The 22,175-nt window shown below is 33.4% G+C and overlaps 1 protein-coding gene across 1 annotated transcript in view; it reads left to right on the top strand.

The window, feature by feature from the left end:
* The first annotated feature begins 550 nt into the window (after positions 1-550).
* Positions 551-22,175, top strand: part of LOC117219431 (tRNA dimethylallyltransferase) — a 199,861-nt gene continuing 178,236 nt past the window's right edge. Inside the window, exon 1 of the mRNA XM_033468595.2 lies at positions 551-711. Within this exon, the coding sequence (XP_033324486.2) occupies positions 595-711 (117 nt within the window). The 5' untranslated portion in view covers positions 551-594. The remainder of the gene's footprint in view (positions 712-22,175) is intronic.

Below are 22,175 nucleotides of genomic sequence, written 5' to 3'. Positions count from 1 at the left end.
TTACATTTTATACTTATTATAAATATATAGGTAACTTGTTTGTAATGTTTTAATATGTTTATTTACACACAACAATATGAACAATTTTTCTGTGTAAATACTAATCATAGTACATTTAGAAGTTACATTAAACAAATTATTAAAGCAATATTACAATAAAATAATGTACTTTCTTTAAAGCTCTGTGAGTATACTACTATTCATTGAATAATGTACGGTATTTCTTACAATGCATCGATGAACAAAATATCTATTTTTCGTTATAAACAAATTCCCAATTTATATTCTGTAATCTACAGAAAAAGTTCTCTTCCTATCGGAACATTTTTTCGAAGGACTTTTCTTTATCGGTTTCTATCAGAATATGTAATATGAATACGTATGATGAAAACGTTCTGTGCAGTCTATGTTTTAAACAGAACTTTGAAAAGATACATAACTCAATCGATCCTTACTTGCAAGGTAAATAATGTTTTGAAATCTACCGCTTTCCCGTACCACGTGGTCGAATGAACAGGATAAGAGGAGCGCATGGGAAATAGGTCGGCGCACGCGCAGTCTCGTACACCAGCGGATATTTGTGAAAACGTCGATATGTCGCGTGTGCCTGTTTTGACGATATTTGGTTCCACGGGTACTGGAAAATCTCGTCTGGCCATTGAAATGGCGAGAAGATTTTCCGGGGAAATTATTTCGGCAGACAGCATGCAGGTAAGTCGACAAATATTCGTTCTTCCTTCGTCGTAACCTTGCTTCAATTATTGTAGGTTAGGTTTCTGTTTAAAAATTGTTTATTACCGGCGATTATTCGAAACTAATGACGTCATTTCAATTTAGAACAAAAGCCTCTTAATTTTCGTTAGAAGTATTTGTTCGTCAATGACTTAGAGACAGATATTTCGTTCGATGAACATGCTGCTCCGAAACAACGTGATCGAATAGGTTAAAGGCTTCCTGGTATCGTAGATTTCTTCATTCACATTTTGATTTGTTTACGTTTTTCTATTGAGAGTCGAAAGTTCCTATTTGCATGGTTTACGTGGCATGTTATTAAAGCATAATGTTGCTCGTCGAATCTTAATGTGCATCTGCGTTTTTTTCGGAGTGTTTTATCGGCGCCTCGTGTTATCGCAGCGCTGTTACTGCAACTGCATTGTGAACACGAGTTGCATTTCCTGTTTATTCGACTGTGGGAATTAAATCCATCGTAATTTTCATTTATAAGCAGTTTTTACAGAATTTAATATTTTATCATCCTTTACCATGCCAATATTTTATTACTATTTTAATGTTGTTAATGTATACTTGCAATATCGTATATTAGTTGTAACTAAATACCAATTATCATTTATGGATAAATTCACCAATATAAAATTTCTTCTGCTTTAAGAATTTTTGAGTTTATTATTAATTTGATATGTACAACTGAATATTCTTTTATGTTATATCTTTTGCAACAGATTTTTAACCTTTAACTGGCATGTTAGGACCACGAGTGACCCCAACGTTGCATTTCCAGTTTTGTAGTAAAATGTTTAACTTTCTAGAATTTATCTACAGTTTATCCAGAATTAAATCAATACATCTTCTTGCACGTTTTACATAGGATTTATAATTATTTTTAAGAAAATAATAGTACCAGGATCATTCAATCTTATTTTGTCAATTTTGAATTTAACAACAATTTATCAATTTTGCGATGATTTGGTACGAAAAATTCTTATATAGTAATGTTTGTTGTCGTATACCTTATAAAATATGTAAATATTAGTATGTAACTGTTTATTTTAGTTTGTTTTTAGACGTAAAATAAATAAAAATCATAAAAAAATACATAACAATGTGTAGTTTTTTTGAAATTTTATAGAAAATATTTTTCCCAATGGACTATAAAGGTAACACAAATTATGGTTAGGCTTATTATGCAATGTCTCTTATTTATTATAATAAAATGTTAATTAAAATAAAATACAAAATTATGAAATAAAATTACTATATAAAATGATGTGCTAATTATGATATTCTGCGATGGAATTTCTTTTGGTTGTAGAGCAAAGACGAACATTGCACATAGTACATATATTATGCGTCTTATTTTCTGTGCGACGTTTAGCATAATTTGCACATTCTTTCATTTTTTCTGTTTGTGCTAGCAAATTGCGTTTTGTACCAAAAATAACCAATAATTAAATACGACAATCACCAATTTTAAAATGGAAAAAAATGTGTCCCTTAGTCGTGAAGTATACATCAGTACACTAATACATTTGATTTTATTGTCAGCAAAATTTCATTTTCGTTTTTCTCTTACAAAATTGTAGATGTGTTGTTTTAATCAACTTTCGAATGACATGATTAAATGTTGCACGTTACGGTAAAAAACTCAAGGCGATCCTCATGTTTTGATAAAAATAGAAAATCGCAAAAAATCAATTGTTGCTGTCTACACTCCCCTTTATACCAAACAACTTTCGTTCGAAACATTTTTTTACACAACATGTAGGTTACAAGAAAAATGAAGGTAAACGAGTTACATAACTTAGCCTGTAGAAAGATAGAAAAAAATGAAACTGGTCCACAGTTAAGCTATATCATTATATTATTTTGTATACAATTTTGTATATATATATATATTTTGTATATAATATCTTAATATATCATTTTTTATTAGACAGACTTGTGGATTTTTTTTGTTATAAACATTGCGCGTCGAATATTTTTTGGTGAGATTCACGTTCACCGTAATATTCGTCAAAATCGTGCTAATTAGAGTTGCCCATCCGATATTGGACGAGCGAAGACAGCGTCAGAAAGAAACTTTTAATTGTTCCGAAAAGTTGGCGAGCTTGAAAATTCTCGACAGACCCCGATGAGAATTTTTCGAGTTTTCTCGAGCTGGTGCTGTAACGTTGCCTATATATAAACCAACCAAAACTTCGCCGTGGTAAAATACAGAGCGTATACAGACGGTACGTTGCCCAACCAACTTTGCGTATCGTGCTGTCTTCAGAATTATGACTGTTTCCGGACAGAAATACCCGACACTGCTTGATCTAAACTTCTAAACTTTTTGGGCAATCCCGCCATCCTGTTACTTTTCTCGTAGCCGTAATTTCGAGTGCGGCTGTATTTAGACAGCTACGAGTTAATCGCTCTAATTGTTCTGCTCCTCCACATATCTAAAGTAACGATGGGGGACGTTTAATTACACGTCTGTGACATAAAGGCGGTCGAAATTCGTCGGAAATGACGTGTCCGTAATTATCTTTCTGCCGCTTTGTCACTCATCTTGAGCCGTGTCATCTTCGTGTCGCGCGTTTCGCTAACCGAAATTTCTATTCCCCTGGAAGAACTCTGAAATATTTTATTTCAACGGTATTTCACATGCGATTATAATAGATTCGTTGGATTAACATTTTCGCCCACTTATGGAAAATCAATTATCCGTTTTGTTGAAATCTCCAGAAATCGTTGACTTCAAGTTTATTTTGTCCTTGCAACAGAACATAAAGTTTCTTTTCTAATGAAAGATGTTTAATTCTTTTCATTTCAACTTTTGTACGTACAGTTACGTTGGAAAGTATGTTAACACATTTTCAAGCGGAATAACTTTTTAAAAATTGGTCCAATTGATTTGAATTTTTTTTGGAACGTTGAACCTATTAGTTTTCTAAAGAATGAGTAAAAATTTTTTTACATTGCGATTGATTGGGACGATAAGAAAGTTAAGAAATTATGTACTTTTTTTATCTGAGCCTATAATGAAAATTTAATAAATGTGTTTTGAAGATTTTGTCGAAATTGGGTGAATTATCTGTTTTCGACTGAAATTCGTGAAATAATCCAATAATGACAAAAATCTATTAAATATGAACTTTCTCAGAAAAGCAAAATGCTTCCTCGAAGCAAATTGCTGTGAAGATTTTTTCAAATGAAAAGCAAATCGATGTGATAAACTCCATTCGTTGCATATTTATTTTGAGAATTATTTCTTTTGCCATGTATGAAATAAAAAATAAACGAAATCATTTATTATTTGAAAATGCTATTATTTCAATTGGATCGATATTATTTGCATTTTCAAATAACGAATTGAATTATTTGTATTATCGAAAAGAATTATTTGAAACTCTACTCTAAATCCAAGATAGCTTTTCTGTTTTACAGTATTTAGTTACATTTTAACAAGTTCCTACAATCTATGCAAATTTGATAGGGAACAAATTATTCTGGAATGTGATATGACAATTTTGAATAATACTCCAGGGTCACCGCTCGAGTGCAAATGGTTAATTTAAAAACGGTGAGAAATATCTAAGAATTAGGCTACCGCTTGAACTTCCTAAGTAATTTACCAAAGCAGATTAATTCCAGGGAATTCTCCAAACAGTTTCCGAGAACCCCCATTGTAAGAATCTATCTGGCAGATAAATTAAGTTACGTAAAGCGTTTCATCAATTGATGCGTTACTTTACATGCATCTTCCGCATTAATGAACGGCTCGGCCGGACTTATCATCAACGTTATTAATATATTCGATTAATTTTTATTATCTTGTCACTGCTGCAACGGGCTATGTAAATGTAAAATAGAAACGCTCGGTATGATAATTGTAATAAAGTAAGTGGATCGGATTAAACATCGTCTGTTTCGAGTGTACGATGAATAAAGAGAGGGTCGTGGGATTTCCGGTTACTCTGCAACCTTCGAATTAATAATAACACCATTGTTTCCTCTCTTTCATCGAAGATAGCGAAGTTTGGTCGAACGTTCTGATAACTCAGGATTTTTCTGATTTCTGTTTCACATTTTTATTATGTTAATATTATTATTTTCATTATGCATGTTTATTACTATTATGTACATCCGCGACAAAATGATAGGACAACCGCCGATTTTCCGAGTCGTGCAAAATCTGTGATGTATTTAAGATTTGATACATACAGTGATTCCCATTAATATTCAGACAAATGCAATAACTTTTTTAGTACTGGACTGAACGACATTTTTTTAGCGACCAGTCTACTATTCCATAACTTGCTTTCTTTATGATGAATGCTTTTTTTAAATTTTAAAAATTTAATAAATTTAATAAAATTTCTCTTTATTGTTTAGAATGACAAAAGAAAATAAAAATTTCGATGAAATTTTCAGCATGCATATAACTTACCGAAATCTACGAAACGCATTTTTTAAATTTTCGTTATAGGCTCAGATAAAACAGTTAAAAAAACGAGAGTCTTTTATTTTGTTTTGTCATTCCAATTAGTAGCAGAATTGTAACAAAGTAGTTTAGTCATTGTCTAATATACTAATCCCTCTATCATGTAAAAAAATTCAAATCGTTTATTCTAGTTTTAAAAAATTTTTTAAAATTATGTTTGTTGTATTATTTAAGTGTTTATTAATGGGAGACACTTTATGTACGTAAGCCATGTGCCTTTTTTAGTAACTTGTGAGAAAGCGGCCACTGTTTACATCGTTTCTCAGGAAATATATCTACTTATGTGAAAAACGGGTGCGACAAAATGATAAGACATGTTGATAAAAAATGAAAATTAAGTGGAAGAACGGTGTTTTATTTGAACTTTAGTAGCGTGTACATTCTCCTTTTTTTTCTACGACTTCTAATAATCTAGGTAAACTTTTATACAACTTTTCTATGAACTTTCTTGGAATGGAATTTCAACCTTCCTCAATTGCGATTTTTAGCGATTTTTAGAATGAAATTGCTTCCCACCTTGAGATATATAATATAACTTATATACAATATAACGGGTTAAATAGTCCCATACATTTTCAATAATATTTAAATCCGGCGACCTTGCGGAACTTTCATTTTATTTCCATGAAAATGATTTCTTACAATTTTGGCAGTGTGCACCGGCTATATCATCCTGTTGAAACACGAATTGTTCAACTCTTCACCGTGTAGCATGTATCCTTATCTCGTCATCGATGAGTTTTACCTAATCCACACTTTTCATTTTTTCGTTTATGGATCGAACATTTATTTTATCTTTGATACCAATCGCTCCCCAAACCATAATGCCGCCACCTCTCATTTGACATCTAATTTGATATTGCGGATCTTTTCTCAGATCATGAAAGTAATATCATCAGCTATCAAGGCTGTTCAATGTAAATCTTTTTCCATTTGAAAACATAACTCTCCTCCACATTTTCCTCCATCTCACATTTTCTCAAGCAAATGTCATCTGATCGTCTTTGCGTTTCTTTGTCAACGGCGTCTTTCTTTTCAGTTTTCTTCGTTAAATATTTTTTTTAAATATTCTAATATTACGTGGTACTTTTCCTATATTTTTAGATACACTTGCTTCACAAGTAATTTGATGCGCAGTTAACGTTGAATTTTAAGGAGTTCTTAGAATTGTAAGCTTTTTACAATCCCTTGTAGTGCTTGGACGACATTGATCTTTCTCTTTCTCTAATTTCTAGGGTTTTTTAAAATAAATTTCTAATTATATGTCGGCTTTTCCGTCCACTAACTTTGATATTTTAGATAAAGTTATGCCTTCTTTTTCCTAATTCAAAATCATTTTTATTTCGTGTAATCGAATAACTTGTCCCATTTTCATGGTTTTTATAACAATAATTTAGTAATTATTGCTGAAATTAAGGAACACTTAAAGCACAATAACAATGTTAGAACCACTCGTTTCGACTGCTGTTTAGATACTAACTCAAATATTACAACATGTCCTATCACTTTGTCGCACCCAGTTTTAACATAAACAAACATAATTCCTGGAAGGCAATGTAAACAGTCGGTGACTGTTTTCTCACAAGTTACTAAGAAAGGCATGTTGTTTACGTACCTATGCACAAAGTACTTAAATACATTACAGATTTTGTCGCGGAGTCTATGTGCACCTTCGTATACACTAACAGACAAAAACTAAGGAACTTCACGTATTGTTAACGTTTGAATAAAATTGAAAGTATTATTACACATAAAGCATATAACACATTGCTAATATTGTTTTATTTAATGCATAAGACAAATAAAAAAATAATAACAAAAATAAATAGAAAAAGCGAAAATAAAAAATTGAAAAATTATAAAAAAATCAAATAAATATCTTTGTTGACACAGCACAAATTTTCATTCAATGCTAAGGGCTGTCGTATGTTTACCACATCCAACAATATGCATCTATGTAATATGTTTCTTAACTTTCGTCGGTAAGTGTGCTTCCAGCATATCAAAATCGTAACAAATGTCCAATACGTCAATTTTATTGTAATTTCATCTCTTCTTTATAGATATTAACATGGAAGAAAATCATTTTACTCCGTTGACTTATTGAAAAAAAAGTTCTTTTTCAGATTTTAATATTTCGATTTCAATTAAGTTATTAATTTTATATTTTGTTGTACACTAATTACGAGATATGAAAAATGTATCACTTGTTCGATTAAAAATAGAATGATGAAATATTCATATTATTTATATTGTTACACCTAGACTGTCGATCATAATGCAAAATAAAACATTTCTTAATTAATTGTTTAATATTCCACCTGGTCAATTTTTGCAAAAATGCATAAATTCCGCGGTCTGGTCATCTAAGAAACCATCGTGTCACTTCTCAAAGTAAGCCTACAAAGAATGACTAGTGTAATCAAGTAAATTTGTTCTATTTATAAGAATCTATCATATCTCATATAATAATATGAATTGCCATCGGCATATGCATCAGCCTGATGAGTCTATCAAGAAAATTTTCTGAACAGAATGTCCAATCATCGTTCGAATTTCAAACGAGCATCATTAGAACTATTAACATTTTGCTGTTATCGTCATATAATTTTAGCGACAGCTGCTCGGAAATCGGTTTAAATCCGCTCGCGGCGTGTAAATGGTTTATTATGTTTCTTTGAGAACCATGTTAAATATTTTTTTGGAAATGGGAAATCTATCATACCCGTTTCGTATGTGTTCTATGCGTTCGTCGGCCGCGACGGTTTGTTATCGTACGAGCACACGTATTTTTGCACTGGCTCTGTTTTTAACTCGTCGAACGTTGCTTCTGTTTTTAAACGGCCGCTCACACGTGACTCCGCCACCAACTGCATATAAATCACGTGTTTCCGCGTTGGTCACAACGAGATCTGCTCTTTCAGATATTTCGAAACGTGTCCGCGAACGGCCCCCAATATCTTCATTCATTATATATAACGTCGATTAATTATTTCTACATTAACGGCGATCTCTATTCTCGCTGTCTGCCCACGCGCGTCTACAGGCGCCTATAAATCACGCGTTCACCGCTCGTCTTCTGTCATCGTTACGCTACGATACTCTGTAACTTTTCAAATATTTTATTTTTACTTATCTCTCCGCTTCTCGAACGTCATTTATAACCGATGGAAATACTTGCGTGAACTAATGAAAGATATTCCATCCAGCTTGTACAATGAAAAGTAAATTCTATTTTTGTCTATCAGTTATCGTTCCATGATTCCTCCCCCCCTGCTTGCTCTTAGGATGCGATTGACGAATTAGCTGTTCTTTTGCTCGACTTCTTCGTATTGAGTTTTATCAAATGTACGTCACTTTGTAAAAATGTTCGTCACATTTGATAACGATGAGATTAATAGAATTTCTTGAACATTTTGGTTGGGAAAAGCGTTTAAATGTGAACGTTTCATAAGTACCATTTTTCAGCGTGAAAATGACTCATCTTTTTATGGATACCCTTGAGAACCTATTCAGTAACATTTATCAACAGTACATTTTTCGTACATAACCCTTTGCGATTCAAAGTATTTTCTTCCTTTTATTCCAGTATTTGCTATATCGCAATCCGAGCATACTTCCGTATGTAACTTTGCAACCTAACTAGAACTAGGAATACTACAATTGTTCTACGTACCACGTAATTGCGTAATTTACCGCGTAATTCATTCATGAATATAATGCGAATCATGGAAATTCGAGTCTAACTCGACGTAGGAGCGCAAAGGTTTAAGATTGCTGTTGTCTATTAGAAATATTGCTTGTAATTTATTTAAACAATTAATATTCGATTGACTGAGGAGAACCGTCAAGGTTTCGTATAACTTGCAATGAGTATTTCTCAAAAATTGTTAGCCATATACAACTGACACTCAAAATATGAACTACAGAAATCGATTTATTTTTCTCTATAATATCTGTTCATTACGAGTAGACTCAATTTAAACGTCCAAAGAGTAATTCATCAAATTGCTAAAAACTGCAAAATGCTCTAGATTGAAGGATCTTTATGCAAAATAAAAATTGTTTACATCAATTGAATAAAACAAGGGTTAAATAAGAATGTATACTTTCTTTTAACAGTTCGAAAAAATTGACAATAATGTAACAATGTTCATAAATTATTCTCACGTTTTCACTACTCTGTATTTATCTTATTCGAAATAAAAATTGTCTACATCAATTGAATAAAACAAGGGTTAAATAAGAATATATACTTTCTCTTAACGGTTCGAATAAATTGGAGATAATGTAACAAAGTAAATGCATAAAACTTCACAGTCCAATAATTAGACCGCGGACAGTATTGTATTATATTCAACTTATTAAAATTACTAAGGAAGGAAATAAATGTTTATTGCAGATAACAATGCAGATATCTTTTATCTTGCATAAAGGTCATACGTGATGTATCCTCGAGAAGTATTAAGCACAGAAATGGATTCATATAATATCTATTCATTATGAGTAGACTCAATGTAAACATGCAAAGGCCAATTGAATAAATTGCTCGAAATTGAAGCGTCGCGTGAGCAAGTAAGCTTAAGCAAAAAATAATACAAAATACTTGAAATCGGAATGACTAGACTGCGGGTTAAAAAATGTTTCTGAGACGAATAAACGGTTAAAGCGATCACGTGTATAAAAGTGTAGCATGAATATGCATTTTGATATTTCGTAGCGAGTCATTAAAACACTTATTTTCAATCTTGCTTCCATATCTTTGTCTTTACAACGCTTTATGTAATCGCAAGATTCACGATACGTAGTAGAACGAATTTTGTCGACACATGACAGTTCAAACATTGGATTTTGGCCGCAGACTATCATTTCCCAGACCACCGCGCGCCGTAAAGAACTATGTATGTAATTCCGATTTTTAAATACGTCGAAGGTTATTCGCCTATCCTCCGTTTCGTCTTGGTCTCAGCTGACTCATCGGTTCTGGGCGAATAGCTGTCTGATTTCAGCGCGGGAGGCTGCCGGTGTTAATAATAACAAGATTTTCCAGCCTGGTTGGGTAACCCCGGCACCTCCAGTGTCTTGAGTCCACGCGCGTTTTCGTTTTCGGTTGCGTGCATAAACTACACTCCTTCCGCTGGCTGCTGTGTCGGTGGGCCACGAGCAAAGTCGTACACGTGTCTGCCCACACACGCTTGAAAAAGAAAAAGATAAAGAAAGAAGAGAAATATCTGCGAATTTCCTGGTGCTCGCGGCTCCGCCCCTGAGACTCTTCCCACACTTTCGTGATCGAACGGCCGAGAAGAAGGGATCTTTCATCGACAGATTACGGAGCTGCTCCTCTTCGCGCTGATAAAATCCTCCCGGGAGACATAATACGCTGTCAGTCACTGTTAACCGAGCAATTCCCGGCCTATCGAATCAGTAAACAGAGACCTTCTGGTTCGGCGTTTTCAGGGACGGAATCGATGGTACGTCGCTGGACAGGGTCGAGCAGAAGTCGATGAACTGGATATACGGGTTACAGAGTCTCCCGTTGGTAGTGTATCTCAAACACTTGGTCCATTGAATCTTGACGCTTTATAACGTGCCGGTAGTTGCCTAATCGTTCTTTTAAAACACCTTATCTATCGCAGAATTGGGCAGAATTGTTCGAATACAATTTCATTCGAATAGATTCTTCGATTACAGTTTTATTCGAGATATATTTCGAATAAATTCTTCGATCACAGTTTTATTCGAGATATATTTCGAATAAATGCCACGGATAAAATTTGATTCGTACGATATTTCGAATAAATTCTTCGAATAACATTTCGTTCGAGAAACATTTCGACGGAATTCTTCGAAAAATATTTCGTGTAAATTCTTCGAATAAAATTCGATTTGACGAATTTATTCGAAACATTTATTCGAATAAAATTTTATTCCAAGGATTTCCGCGACGTATTTCTCTCGAATCAAATCTTGTTCGAATAAATTCTTCGCGCAGAATTACATTTGAATTATTCATGGAATCATAATTCAGTCGCATTGTAATTCGTAATTCGGATCTCCGTTCGATTGAAATGTAATTCATAATTGCGATTGAAGTACAATTACAAGACACATACTATAAGTAATTAAATCACATTAATTACTTAAAATAATAATAAATAATAAAATAAAAGAAGAGAAAATTCGCAGAAGGGCTCGTTCAAAGTTCTAGTCTGGTATTTGAACTGTGTTTCAATTACATTGTATTGCAGTTGCATTGTATTAGGAATACGCTCGTGATTGAAATAATTAACAATTGAATCAACTGAGAGGTTTGAATTGTATAGTCGAATTACAACGTAAATCGAATTACTATGTTATGAAATTGCGAAATTGAATTACAATGTAATCGAATTAGCACAGCTCTGCTACGTCGAAGTATCGATTCTCGTTGTAAATATTGAATGGATTTCGACTGTCGACGACTGTGATACCCTCACTTCTAGTAATAGCAATAGCATGTGCCGATTGATTGGCAACTGTAGCCGACGGGCGATGAAGCACAGAGGGGAATACGACCGGTAGACGAGGAGAGGTGGACGTCGTCGGTTCGGGCTCGTGTATTCAGCTCGCGGAGAGGGCAAATCCATGCACCAACTCTCTGAATGGCCGGCCTTAGTAACAGATGCCTTCTCTTGTTGCAAATATGTGCTGTTTACATACAGTGTTTACTTTCCTCTGGCCTGCCAAACGGATTCTGATCATAACAATTTAGTGCGGAACTCTGCGTAGTTGTTCGGGATGCAAAACCGATGTAACCGAGCAGCCGCGCGAAGACATCGGATCCATAAATATTTAAACAAACCGTCAGTTTTCTCGACCTCTATTCCAGTAAATGATACTTGCTGCGAGAAAAATGGTCTTACTGTTGCGCAGAAATTCCTTTTGCACATTTGCTTCTGCCTGGTAATTGCTGATAATCGCTGATAATCGTTGATAATCGCTGCTTCTTCTTGTTTCGACATTGGGCACGTGTACAACATTTTTTTACAATATAACATGTCAGTATGCATATAAGTTAACGAGATATACAAAACTTTCGTTCTAGGATCAGATAAAAGTGTTGACAAAATATCATTTTGTTTAATTTTTTTATGATTCCAATCGGTTGAGATCTAAACAAATGTTTGTCGACTCGTTCTCAATTAAACTGGCCGAATTAACATCTCAAAAACATTCTAACCATTTAGACCAATTTTAAACAAGTTTCACTGTAACAAGACTACTGACAATTACTGCACTTTCGAAATTAAACAATTTTGTTTTCTGTGATCTGTACCAATGCAATCTCATACGAAATTCTTGTTAACCCTTAGCCCTACGAATTCTTCAAAAGCTATGTTGGTTTGAACTTTTTCATTGATAACAATTTCCTAGGAGAAGAAGAATATTTATATTTCTTGTATGTCTACATTTAATTTAATGATCAAATACTGGTAACAAAGAAATAGAATTTTATATTGATTTAAACGAAGTTTATAATGTTTATGTTTTACGAATTCTGTCGAAGTCTACGTAATGAGTCTGACATATATTGCAATTATTTCTAACGTATCATTTTATATCAGACCTGTACAAATTCTATTTGAAGTGAAAATGAGAAATGAAAATAATATCGAACCATTTGAAGTAATAACAATTTCAAATAATGAATTATTTCGTTATTTCTCTATTTGACATATGACCAAGGAAATGATCCCTTAACCAGTTAAGTGTGTTTGACGACTATATCGGTCATGGAGATGTGGCAGAATTTTGTGTTATGACGATTATATCCGTCATTCGTAAAATTTTGTTACAATTTGATATCTAAATTGTAATTCTGGCGAAAACTAAATTATATTCGTAAATTTTAATATGTTTAAAATGTTTAGAGGTCAAGACGAAATGAAACAAACAAATGAAAATTATAAATAATTTGAGTTGGATTCGTCGCTTCATCGTTTGATTCATCGCTCGTCATCGCTTGATTATCGCGACACACACTGGTGGGCGCTTTGCAAAGAGATCGCCACAGTTAACTGGCTAAATAATACGCAACAAAAAGATTTTATTTTAATTGTACTAATTTTATTCCCGTTTTTGTACACGCTGTACAAATGGCCAAATTGACCCGAGTTTTCGTACTTTGATTTCGCAAGAAATAGAAGGAAGTGAAGTCAGGAATGCATAAAAACAATATTTACCGTTGCTTATGTCTTCACGATTGGTATTGAAGTATCGTTTTTACTTAAATGAAGATAAAAGATATCGCTGCTCAAGGAGAGCATCGGGGCTAAATGGTTATGCATGCAGGCAAGTTGTCTAGTCTCGAAGTTCAGTGTTTTTATGGTTGATGCAACTGCATAGAAATTCTTCCATTTCAGGTGCTCACGTTGTATCATCCGCTCAAGTATTACGTATATCGGAAAATTCGATTCGTTTTTTATGAACGTGAATCTGGTACTTCACGGTTGTAAAAAGCAGATAGCAAATGAGTATTAAATTATTGTAATAAATGAGTCGTGGTAACGAATTCATCCGTAGTGACTTTAAAATGAAGTTGTTCGGAAAAGATGTATGTACATACATTTACCATATCACTTACTTTGCGAGGATGACGTTTAGAGCACTCTGTGTTTTCAGCTTTATCAATTCAACACTTTATCTACCAAGAGCCTCTTAATACAATTATTAATTATTGTGCTATAAGAGAAATCTTACAATCCTATTTCTACATGATACAGTAAATTCTGTCCAATTGTCCCTCAACTTGTCAACAAAAATGGACAATTTTGGAAGAGGAGATACGATTATCCATTTTTGTTTACAAGCTGAGGGACAATTAGAGAGAATTTACATTACGATCGAAATTATTAGATCATGCTACTCGGGATGATTTGTTGGTACATGATTAAAAAAATGCCACTAAACAATTTCTTAAACAATTTTGAACTGTGAATTATAGACTTTCGATAATCATAAGATCATCGTCAGTAGATAATGTGTTAATGCAGCTCAAATATTTTATTTAAATTGTTTTATCATAACACCACTGAATTTGAAGCGATCATAACGCGTATTCTTTGTATTTATCTTGAAAACTTACGAATGGACTGCGGATCTTTACGCAAGACGAAAATCGTTTGCAGCCATAACAGTATACAGCAGCCAAGTGTAATTTTGTTTCTTCCTTAAATAATTTTAATAAGATAGAATTAAGATATTAACTTTCTTAGTTTCTTTTAATCTTTTCGCGCCTATTCATTTTTGCATCAAATCTGCGGTCTACTTATGAATTTGTGTTTCATATTGAACCATGAGCGATTTCATAAAATTATGAAGTACCTCTCGTTGCTCGTCGAACATTCAATTCGCTATAGAACAGAAGGCATGATGTAATTGATGATTCGACGGACCCTTGGGATAGACTCACCCGTCTTGCTGTGAGTCACGAGCAATGCGGGTCAAAATCAATCTATTCAGTGCTCAATTAGTGCAATTTGGTTCTCGTTCGAGCAGATATCCGCCTAGTGCGCACGCACTCATTTGCACTGAAAGAATCATGAAATGCCAGAGAGAATTTCAGAGAAATGCTCTGTATCGCAAAAACTGACGCTCGAACTACCTAAACAATCAAAATATTTCCAATCTTTCCTTTTGCAATTCCTGGTATTTGGAAAATGTTTCTATGGGGAATTTTTAGATAAACTTATTTATTCGAGCATATATTATTATTAGACTGCATATTTCTTATATTTATGACAAAAGCGAGCAGATCAAATTGAAATGAATTAAATAATGTTAAATAAATTAGATCTTGTCGTTGGTATAAAATAATATCTATTACTTACGTTTTAGAAGTCGTGGTGTTAATAAAGATCAAGGAAAAGTGAAGTAAGGAAAGATAATAATAGACATCTTGAAAGATCGAAACAGGAAGAAAAATACAGTAGAGACAAACTTAAGATGAATATTTCGCAATAAGGAAAACCGTTCGTTTGTTAGTGTTTACGAAGAAGGCGAAAATTACCGTATATCGGCTTACGATGTTACTTGTCGATGTAAAATCACGGCAATCATTTCGAATAATGTCTGCATGACAAAAAATTCATACATCGCTAAATTGCGTAAGATAACATACAACGTTTATTAAAATAGCTAAAAACAAATTGTTTAGTATCTAATACACTTTCAGGACACATACATACTTATCGACAAAAGTTAAGAAACTTTAGATATCGTTAGCATTTGAATAAAATTTTATATTTTATTAAATATACGTCTTATTAAATTATATGCGAAACATACAATACATTATTTATATTGCAATATTGTTTCATTTAGTGCATACGGGAAATAGAAAGAATAAAAAATGAATAAAAGAAAAATGAAAAATAAATCAAAAGTAGAAAATTAGAAGATTAGAAAACAAAATCAATATTTTTGTTGATACGATATAAATTTGTATCGTATGTTAAGGAGTGTTACTATACTCAACGCGAGTGTATATTTTATATTAGAGAAGAAAAATGCTTGTGTGTTACATTTTCGAACATTCATTCATTTGCTTGTAATAGCTCATAATTTCTAGTAGCATGACAAATATAAATACAATAAATCGAGTCACCAAAGTATCTTCAAACGAAAAATTCTATTCTGATAAAGTGTGACACGTCGTTTACTTATTCATACATACGGGATCACCTGTTATCCGGTAATCTACTTTTCGCCGCAGAAGTCCCGTAAAATGCGATCGTCAAACTAAGGTAGAAACTTGTTTTGTGCATAAACCAGAACGTCACAACCTGACAGCCCGAACATAACTCAGAATCTGAATAATTGAATTATTTACCGTTTTGTGAAAACTGGGAACTCTATCGCTGCGTTACCTTTAATTATTAAATGAAAGTTTCTTTCTATTCTTAATGATACATAAAAAATAATACTGAATAATTACTCATTTTCGTTATTATTTATTACTATTTTATATATCGCTGCGTTGCTTTTAATTATCCAAAATATTTGTTGGTTATTCAACGATATTCAAATACTTTCCCAAAAACTTTACGCAAAATAAAATCGTTTTAAACCATTCGTAACAAACAATAGTTGTATAAAAGTATCATTCTACTCTTAGCAATTGTGATCGAGGAAAAGGAGGTACGATTATTCGAGTTTTGCACTGCGTTTTTATAATTGGCAACTATAAAAATGAGCCGCTGCTGAAGGAAAATTGGGTAGAATTTGCTGTATATAGAGAGTAATAGAACCGCGATCTTCGATTCTTAATAATTACGTTTGTTCATTTTTGTTATTACTCGTTACTTGCCTTTTATCGTAGTTCTTCAGTTTGTACCTGAGGTGGTATAGAAATAAATCCGGCCGTGTTAGTCGACGGATTACGATCTTTGCTCCAAAACTGTCAGCCGACTAAGTCGAAGCATTTTCGGACAGGTTTTTCTGGTGCTCACGATGATACATTGTTTGTTGATAATTTATCATGACGGTAACCCGTGGACGGCAACGCACTGTGGTCCTTGAATTCAAAATAGTTTTGGTCGTTTCAAGCAGAGAAACGATTGCGTGCCGCGCATGAAAAACTTCCGCTGTGTAGCCCGTGAGAATGGCGCCTCGTGTTACGGAAAGCGGAATTCCTCGTATACCGTAAAGCCGCGAATCAAATTTTCTAACTTTAGACGTCAAGGACTTCAGGCATTTCACTTAAATCGATATCGGAAGCTACGATGCCTCCTATTGATCCGTTTGTTGTATCATCGCGAGCTCGGACGTGACTGCTAATTAAAACACACGCTGCTTCACACCTGCACGGAAACATTGTCGGTATTTGTTGTTGTCGCAACATTCGTTTAAATAATTACCTACTGTATGCGCACTGTTTCGTTCTATGCAAAAATTTGTAGTGAAGAGTTTTTTTTGTTGAAGAGTCGTTTAAAACTTTTCATGATATTAATTAATTGCGATTATAAGGTAAAATTACCTATCGGGAAACATTGCCTTAATTTTGACTTCTTAAAACAGTAGCATAATTAATAAAATAAAAAATAGAGCAGCTGTGTGAAGATGAATGTAAAAATTCTACGCATATTTTTAAATATTGCTCCTTGTAAATTCTCTCGCACAAATACTGTTATCTAACAATTAATTGTAAAGAAAATGTTTATTCATTTTTATACATTTTTTATGCATGTTTATACGTGAGAAGAAAGGCTTTCTTATAAGAGGAAGAAGGAAGACAGCCGAAGAGAAGAAGACAGTTTCAACAAAAAAATTGTGATTCCAAAAAAAATTAAAAGTGAAATATGTAATTTTACAGTTTAGGTTAAACTTACAATGTCAGTGTTACATGGTTTAACGTTTGTTTCGATCTAGAAGAATTTATTAACATTCATATTTGGTAGATTACTCTGTACGAAATCTTCATCACGAGATAATCTTAAAACGAATCGTTATTAAAAGGCAATCTTAAGCAATTTTTTGAAGGAAACGTATTGCGTGTTATAATTCCAAATTTGGTTTACTGATTAATTAGTATTCGAAGAATGTACTTGAATTTTTTAGAATATTAATAATAATTTTCGTTACAATTACATCCAGTAGTATTAAGAGTGTTTAACAGAAACATTTTACAAAGAATAACTTCGCTATAATATAGTACACATGGCAGCAGATCATACACTGGTGTAAATGATCGATTTAGGTACATAATTTAGTTAGTATTTTTTTGATTATTTAAAAAAATACGAAATACATATCTACTTTTTTTCATTTTTAGTGAAATTTGATTAAAATTTTCTCCTTTTACCGTTCTTTGAAGGATTTCTATTTTCTTCTTCTCAGTTGAAGATTTGCCACGTGGCATGCTTTCGATTTCAATGTTATTTTTACTAACGTTTACTATGTTTTAATGTTTTATACTAACGAAACTACTGCAGCAGAGAATTTACAATACGAAATACATGATTGCATGTAGATACGAGTGTCTGTAGTCGACTAACATTAGCGTCTTATAATTACGTCCAAACGAGATTGTATTATTTTCGAATAAATTAGGAATTTGTTATTATTTTTCGCGAAATTTATGAAGATATTATCAAAAAGCAAACAATTTTGATTTGATGAAATGTATTTTCATATAACTATAATATTAGGGTACCTAAACCAAAAATTGTCGGGGTATCTTATACCGTATACTGAATATATCTGTCCAAATTCAACCTGTTCGGTCAATTAGTTGACGTACATGGGAAGAAGCTGCTTCGAGAAAAATGCATTAAAGATTCAGGAACAGATTTCGAGGATTTTACACTGGGATGGAAGTTCTGACAAAAATCAAATAAATAATGTAAAAGGTTCCTTGTTCTCTTTCCACGGTGTTTGCAGCCCATTACAGCTAACGACGCGAAGATAAAAGTTCGGCTTATCGTCGTCGCCACTGAAAAACTGCAAGTTTCCATGAATAACAGGAATCCAGTTACAAAGTACCGTTTTACGGTATCGTTAATTGTGAAATCTGTTCTTGTAGTCGAGAGTGCAGCGCTTCGACGCTGTTCCGAAACAAATCGATTCATTAAAATCGCCTCGGAAATTGATCGATCAATGATTCACGCGTAATTGGGGATTCGTGCGCAAGATGCAACATAGAAGTCGTGGCCGGCGCGGCGCGTCGCGGACGATATGAAAATTGCGGTAAAAATCGTGAATTACAGCTGGTCACGTCTGCGCCAAGCCACTTGACCAACCGGTTTTAAATCCACGAGGCGATGACGCGAAATTTACGAGGTTTCTTTGTCAACGTGGCCCTTGGGGAAACTCGCGGCCGACGTTTTACTAGATTGTTATGGTGCACTCGCTGATATTCGTAAGAAAATTACGTTTCTTCGGCGACGTCCCGCGCCGCCGTTATGCAAACACGCTAAAGTATATTTGTATGTATTTTTTACTGACAATGTTCCGCAGCACGTACCGCGAAAGATAAAAAAAAGAAGAAAGGGAAACATATTTTTCGCACCGTGTCCACGGATCCGATGCAGAATCGCGCTGAAAGCCCACCGCAAAGGTTACTTCTTATTTTTTCGCCTGGTTCGCGTTATCGAAATCGTAACGATGTTTCCTTGAAAAGTAGTCCGCCTACTTTGTACAGATTGCTTTCCATCTACAGTTTTGTTGAATAATCGTAATGCCACAGTGCAAATAATGATAAAGGATCATGCAAATATCGGTAAAATGCGAATGTTGTACTCTTTCATTACGACTGCATTTTATCGTCAAGTTAGAAACTTGTTTAACAGAAAGATCAAATTCTTTTACAAAATGCTAGGCCTTCCTCACTTTGTACGTTAATTAAGTAACGATCCGATAATCAATGTCAGACAAACACAAAATAAGCGTTTGTTGAACGCAATTGCTATTAAAAGGTATAATAAAAAAAAATGAAGAAGTTAATAAATGCTCTTTTTTTCTTTGTCCAGTAAAAAGGAATGTATTATTTGCTTTCATGTGAAAATGATGAAAACTTATCGAATCTCCGAGTGTTTTAGAAATATTTGGGAACGTTATTGATTTATGAATAAAACATAATTGTAAAAAGTAGGAGGATTTGTTCTGCAAATATTTCTGAGAAGGTTATTTCCTATTATGTATTTTAATTAAAATTTCACTTACGCAAACATTTATCGTATACGTCGAAATGTATTTCTTGCTGGTAGCGTAAAATAAAAGTACAATTGATCCGTGATAGAACGAATGCATCGGTTTAACACGGTTGACGCTTCGATGATTTTATAGGAGCATGCGAAGCCATCTTCTAACGTTACGTTAAATTTAATCCCGGATCAGTCCAGCTGGCTTAAAATGACCCGCAGCTTTTGAATTGAAGGGCTGACATCGTCTGATTTTGTGGTCGCCGCTCCCTATTCCAATTATCATTCAGCTTTTTGCTAATCCTCGGCATCAGTTGTTGTTTTCGGACCGAGAACGCGATGTTGCATAACTTTTCTGAATTTTCCTGGGAAAACCGTGTGCCGCATCATCATTTAGTATGCGGATATGCAAAGTATCTATCGTTCGAATGCTATTCGCTATTTATTCAGATATTCCAACATATTAATACGTATGAATTATATACTGTTAAAATTATTTTATGATCTTTAGCGCCTTTTACAAATTCCGCAGTTGCTAATAATATTTTTACTGAGAGAAATACATATGAATTAGTGGATAATACTTTTATAGTTTTAACAATGAATGTAGAGAGAAACATTGCCTCATAGCAATAATAGAGTGATAAATATTTTTACACAGATAATTGTATAATATTGATATACTATTTACTATGGTTGATCGAAAAATGAAACATTCTAATTTTTACAGAAAGGGTTTAAAAAGATAGTATACGTATTTAAATTTATAAGTAGCTCGAATGTTTAAGGAGCATGTACTTTGAAACATTCTCACATGTCAATGGACGATGTGTATGTTTGATGGTGGAGTAGAACTACAGCAACACGTGTTTCATTAAAATTGCATAATTTAACTTACGAGCACATTGCTGTCGGTTTGTAGCGTAAGCTGATCCAATATGTACTTTTTGCTGGATTAATACGCCTCAATTCTAATATACACCTGCTGTTACACTTGCATATATCTGAAGATCAATCATTATACTCTCTAATTTTCTCTCAACAACGTAATTAGCTTTACATTTTTAATCCTGTCCCTAAATTGTCGACTAAATATTCATACAATTCGTCACAATTAATTATGACTGTACTGCGGGCTTTATGCATTTATGACAAAATTTGATAATTACGATTTAAAACAGTATAAAGATTAAAAACATTTGAAAACGTTAATGTATTATTTTTAATCTTTTAAGATGATTGAAGGAAGAATGAACTTGCTACATTTAGTTTCCATTCCTTGCAATTCATGCAGGCTATTTCTATTTTGCATAAAAATCCGCAGTCTAATTATGATAGAGAGACAAATATGGGAGACGATCTTGCTATAAATGCCTATATTATGGAGCACTTAAAAAATTCTCAAGTCATTCATCAATCAAAATTAAAATTATACATGTATGACAGCAGTGTTAGTAGTTACTGTGAATTTATTGCTGTAAAAGTTCAATTAAGTATTCTGCCATCCTAAAACAAAGGTTATTTGCAAAATTTGGTAATTTGACATTTTGGTATCTCTAGATTACTGTATGTGTTTTTTACATGAGTGCCAAGTTTTAATGTCCTATGTCAGGATTTAGGATCTCATAAATTACATAATATTATTACGAAATTCCTATTATACTAAATTTTGCAGATCGGACCTTCTGTTTTAGGGCGACAGAGTACTTAATTGAACTTTTACCTACTACACGCGTATAATTTTAATTTTGATCGATGAGTGACTTGAGAATTTTTAAAGTGCTTCGTAATACAAGGTATTTATAGCGAAATTGTCTCTCGTATTTGTCTCTCTGTCATAATTAGACTGCGGATTTTTATGCAAAATAGAAATAGCCTGCATGAATTGCAAGGAATGGAAACCAAATAGCAAGTTCATTCTTGCTGATTCGACTTGCATTCAGTTTCACGTTAGTTCGATTAAAGCTTTTGTAAGTCCAATGATATTAGAAATACGATCGGAAGAGAGAGATAGTTATAGCTCGAACTCCTTGCTTACAAAACGAATAACTTCTTAACAAGTTTTTCCTCGTGTTCATGTTTTACACGAACAGCAGAGATGCGTCACACGTTTTCCTAGTCGATGTTTCTCGGGAAGAGTTTATTATACCTTTATGATTAATGCACTTGACTGTACGTTCGCTGTAGGAATTGTGTAATTCACGATTCATCCTGCTCGACGAAGGATAATATACATATAATATGTGGAGAGAACGTTACGTTGTTACATAATT

The sequence above is a fragment of the Megalopta genalis genome, chromosome 2 (genome assembly GCF_051020955.1).
Source record: "Megalopta genalis isolate 19385.01 chromosome 2, iyMegGena1_principal, whole genome shotgun sequence".
NCBI classification, from domain to species: domain Eukaryota; kingdom Metazoa; phylum Arthropoda; class Insecta; order Hymenoptera; family Halictidae; genus Megalopta; species Megalopta genalis.
This window is presented reverse-complemented; position numbering and strand designations above follow the sequence as displayed.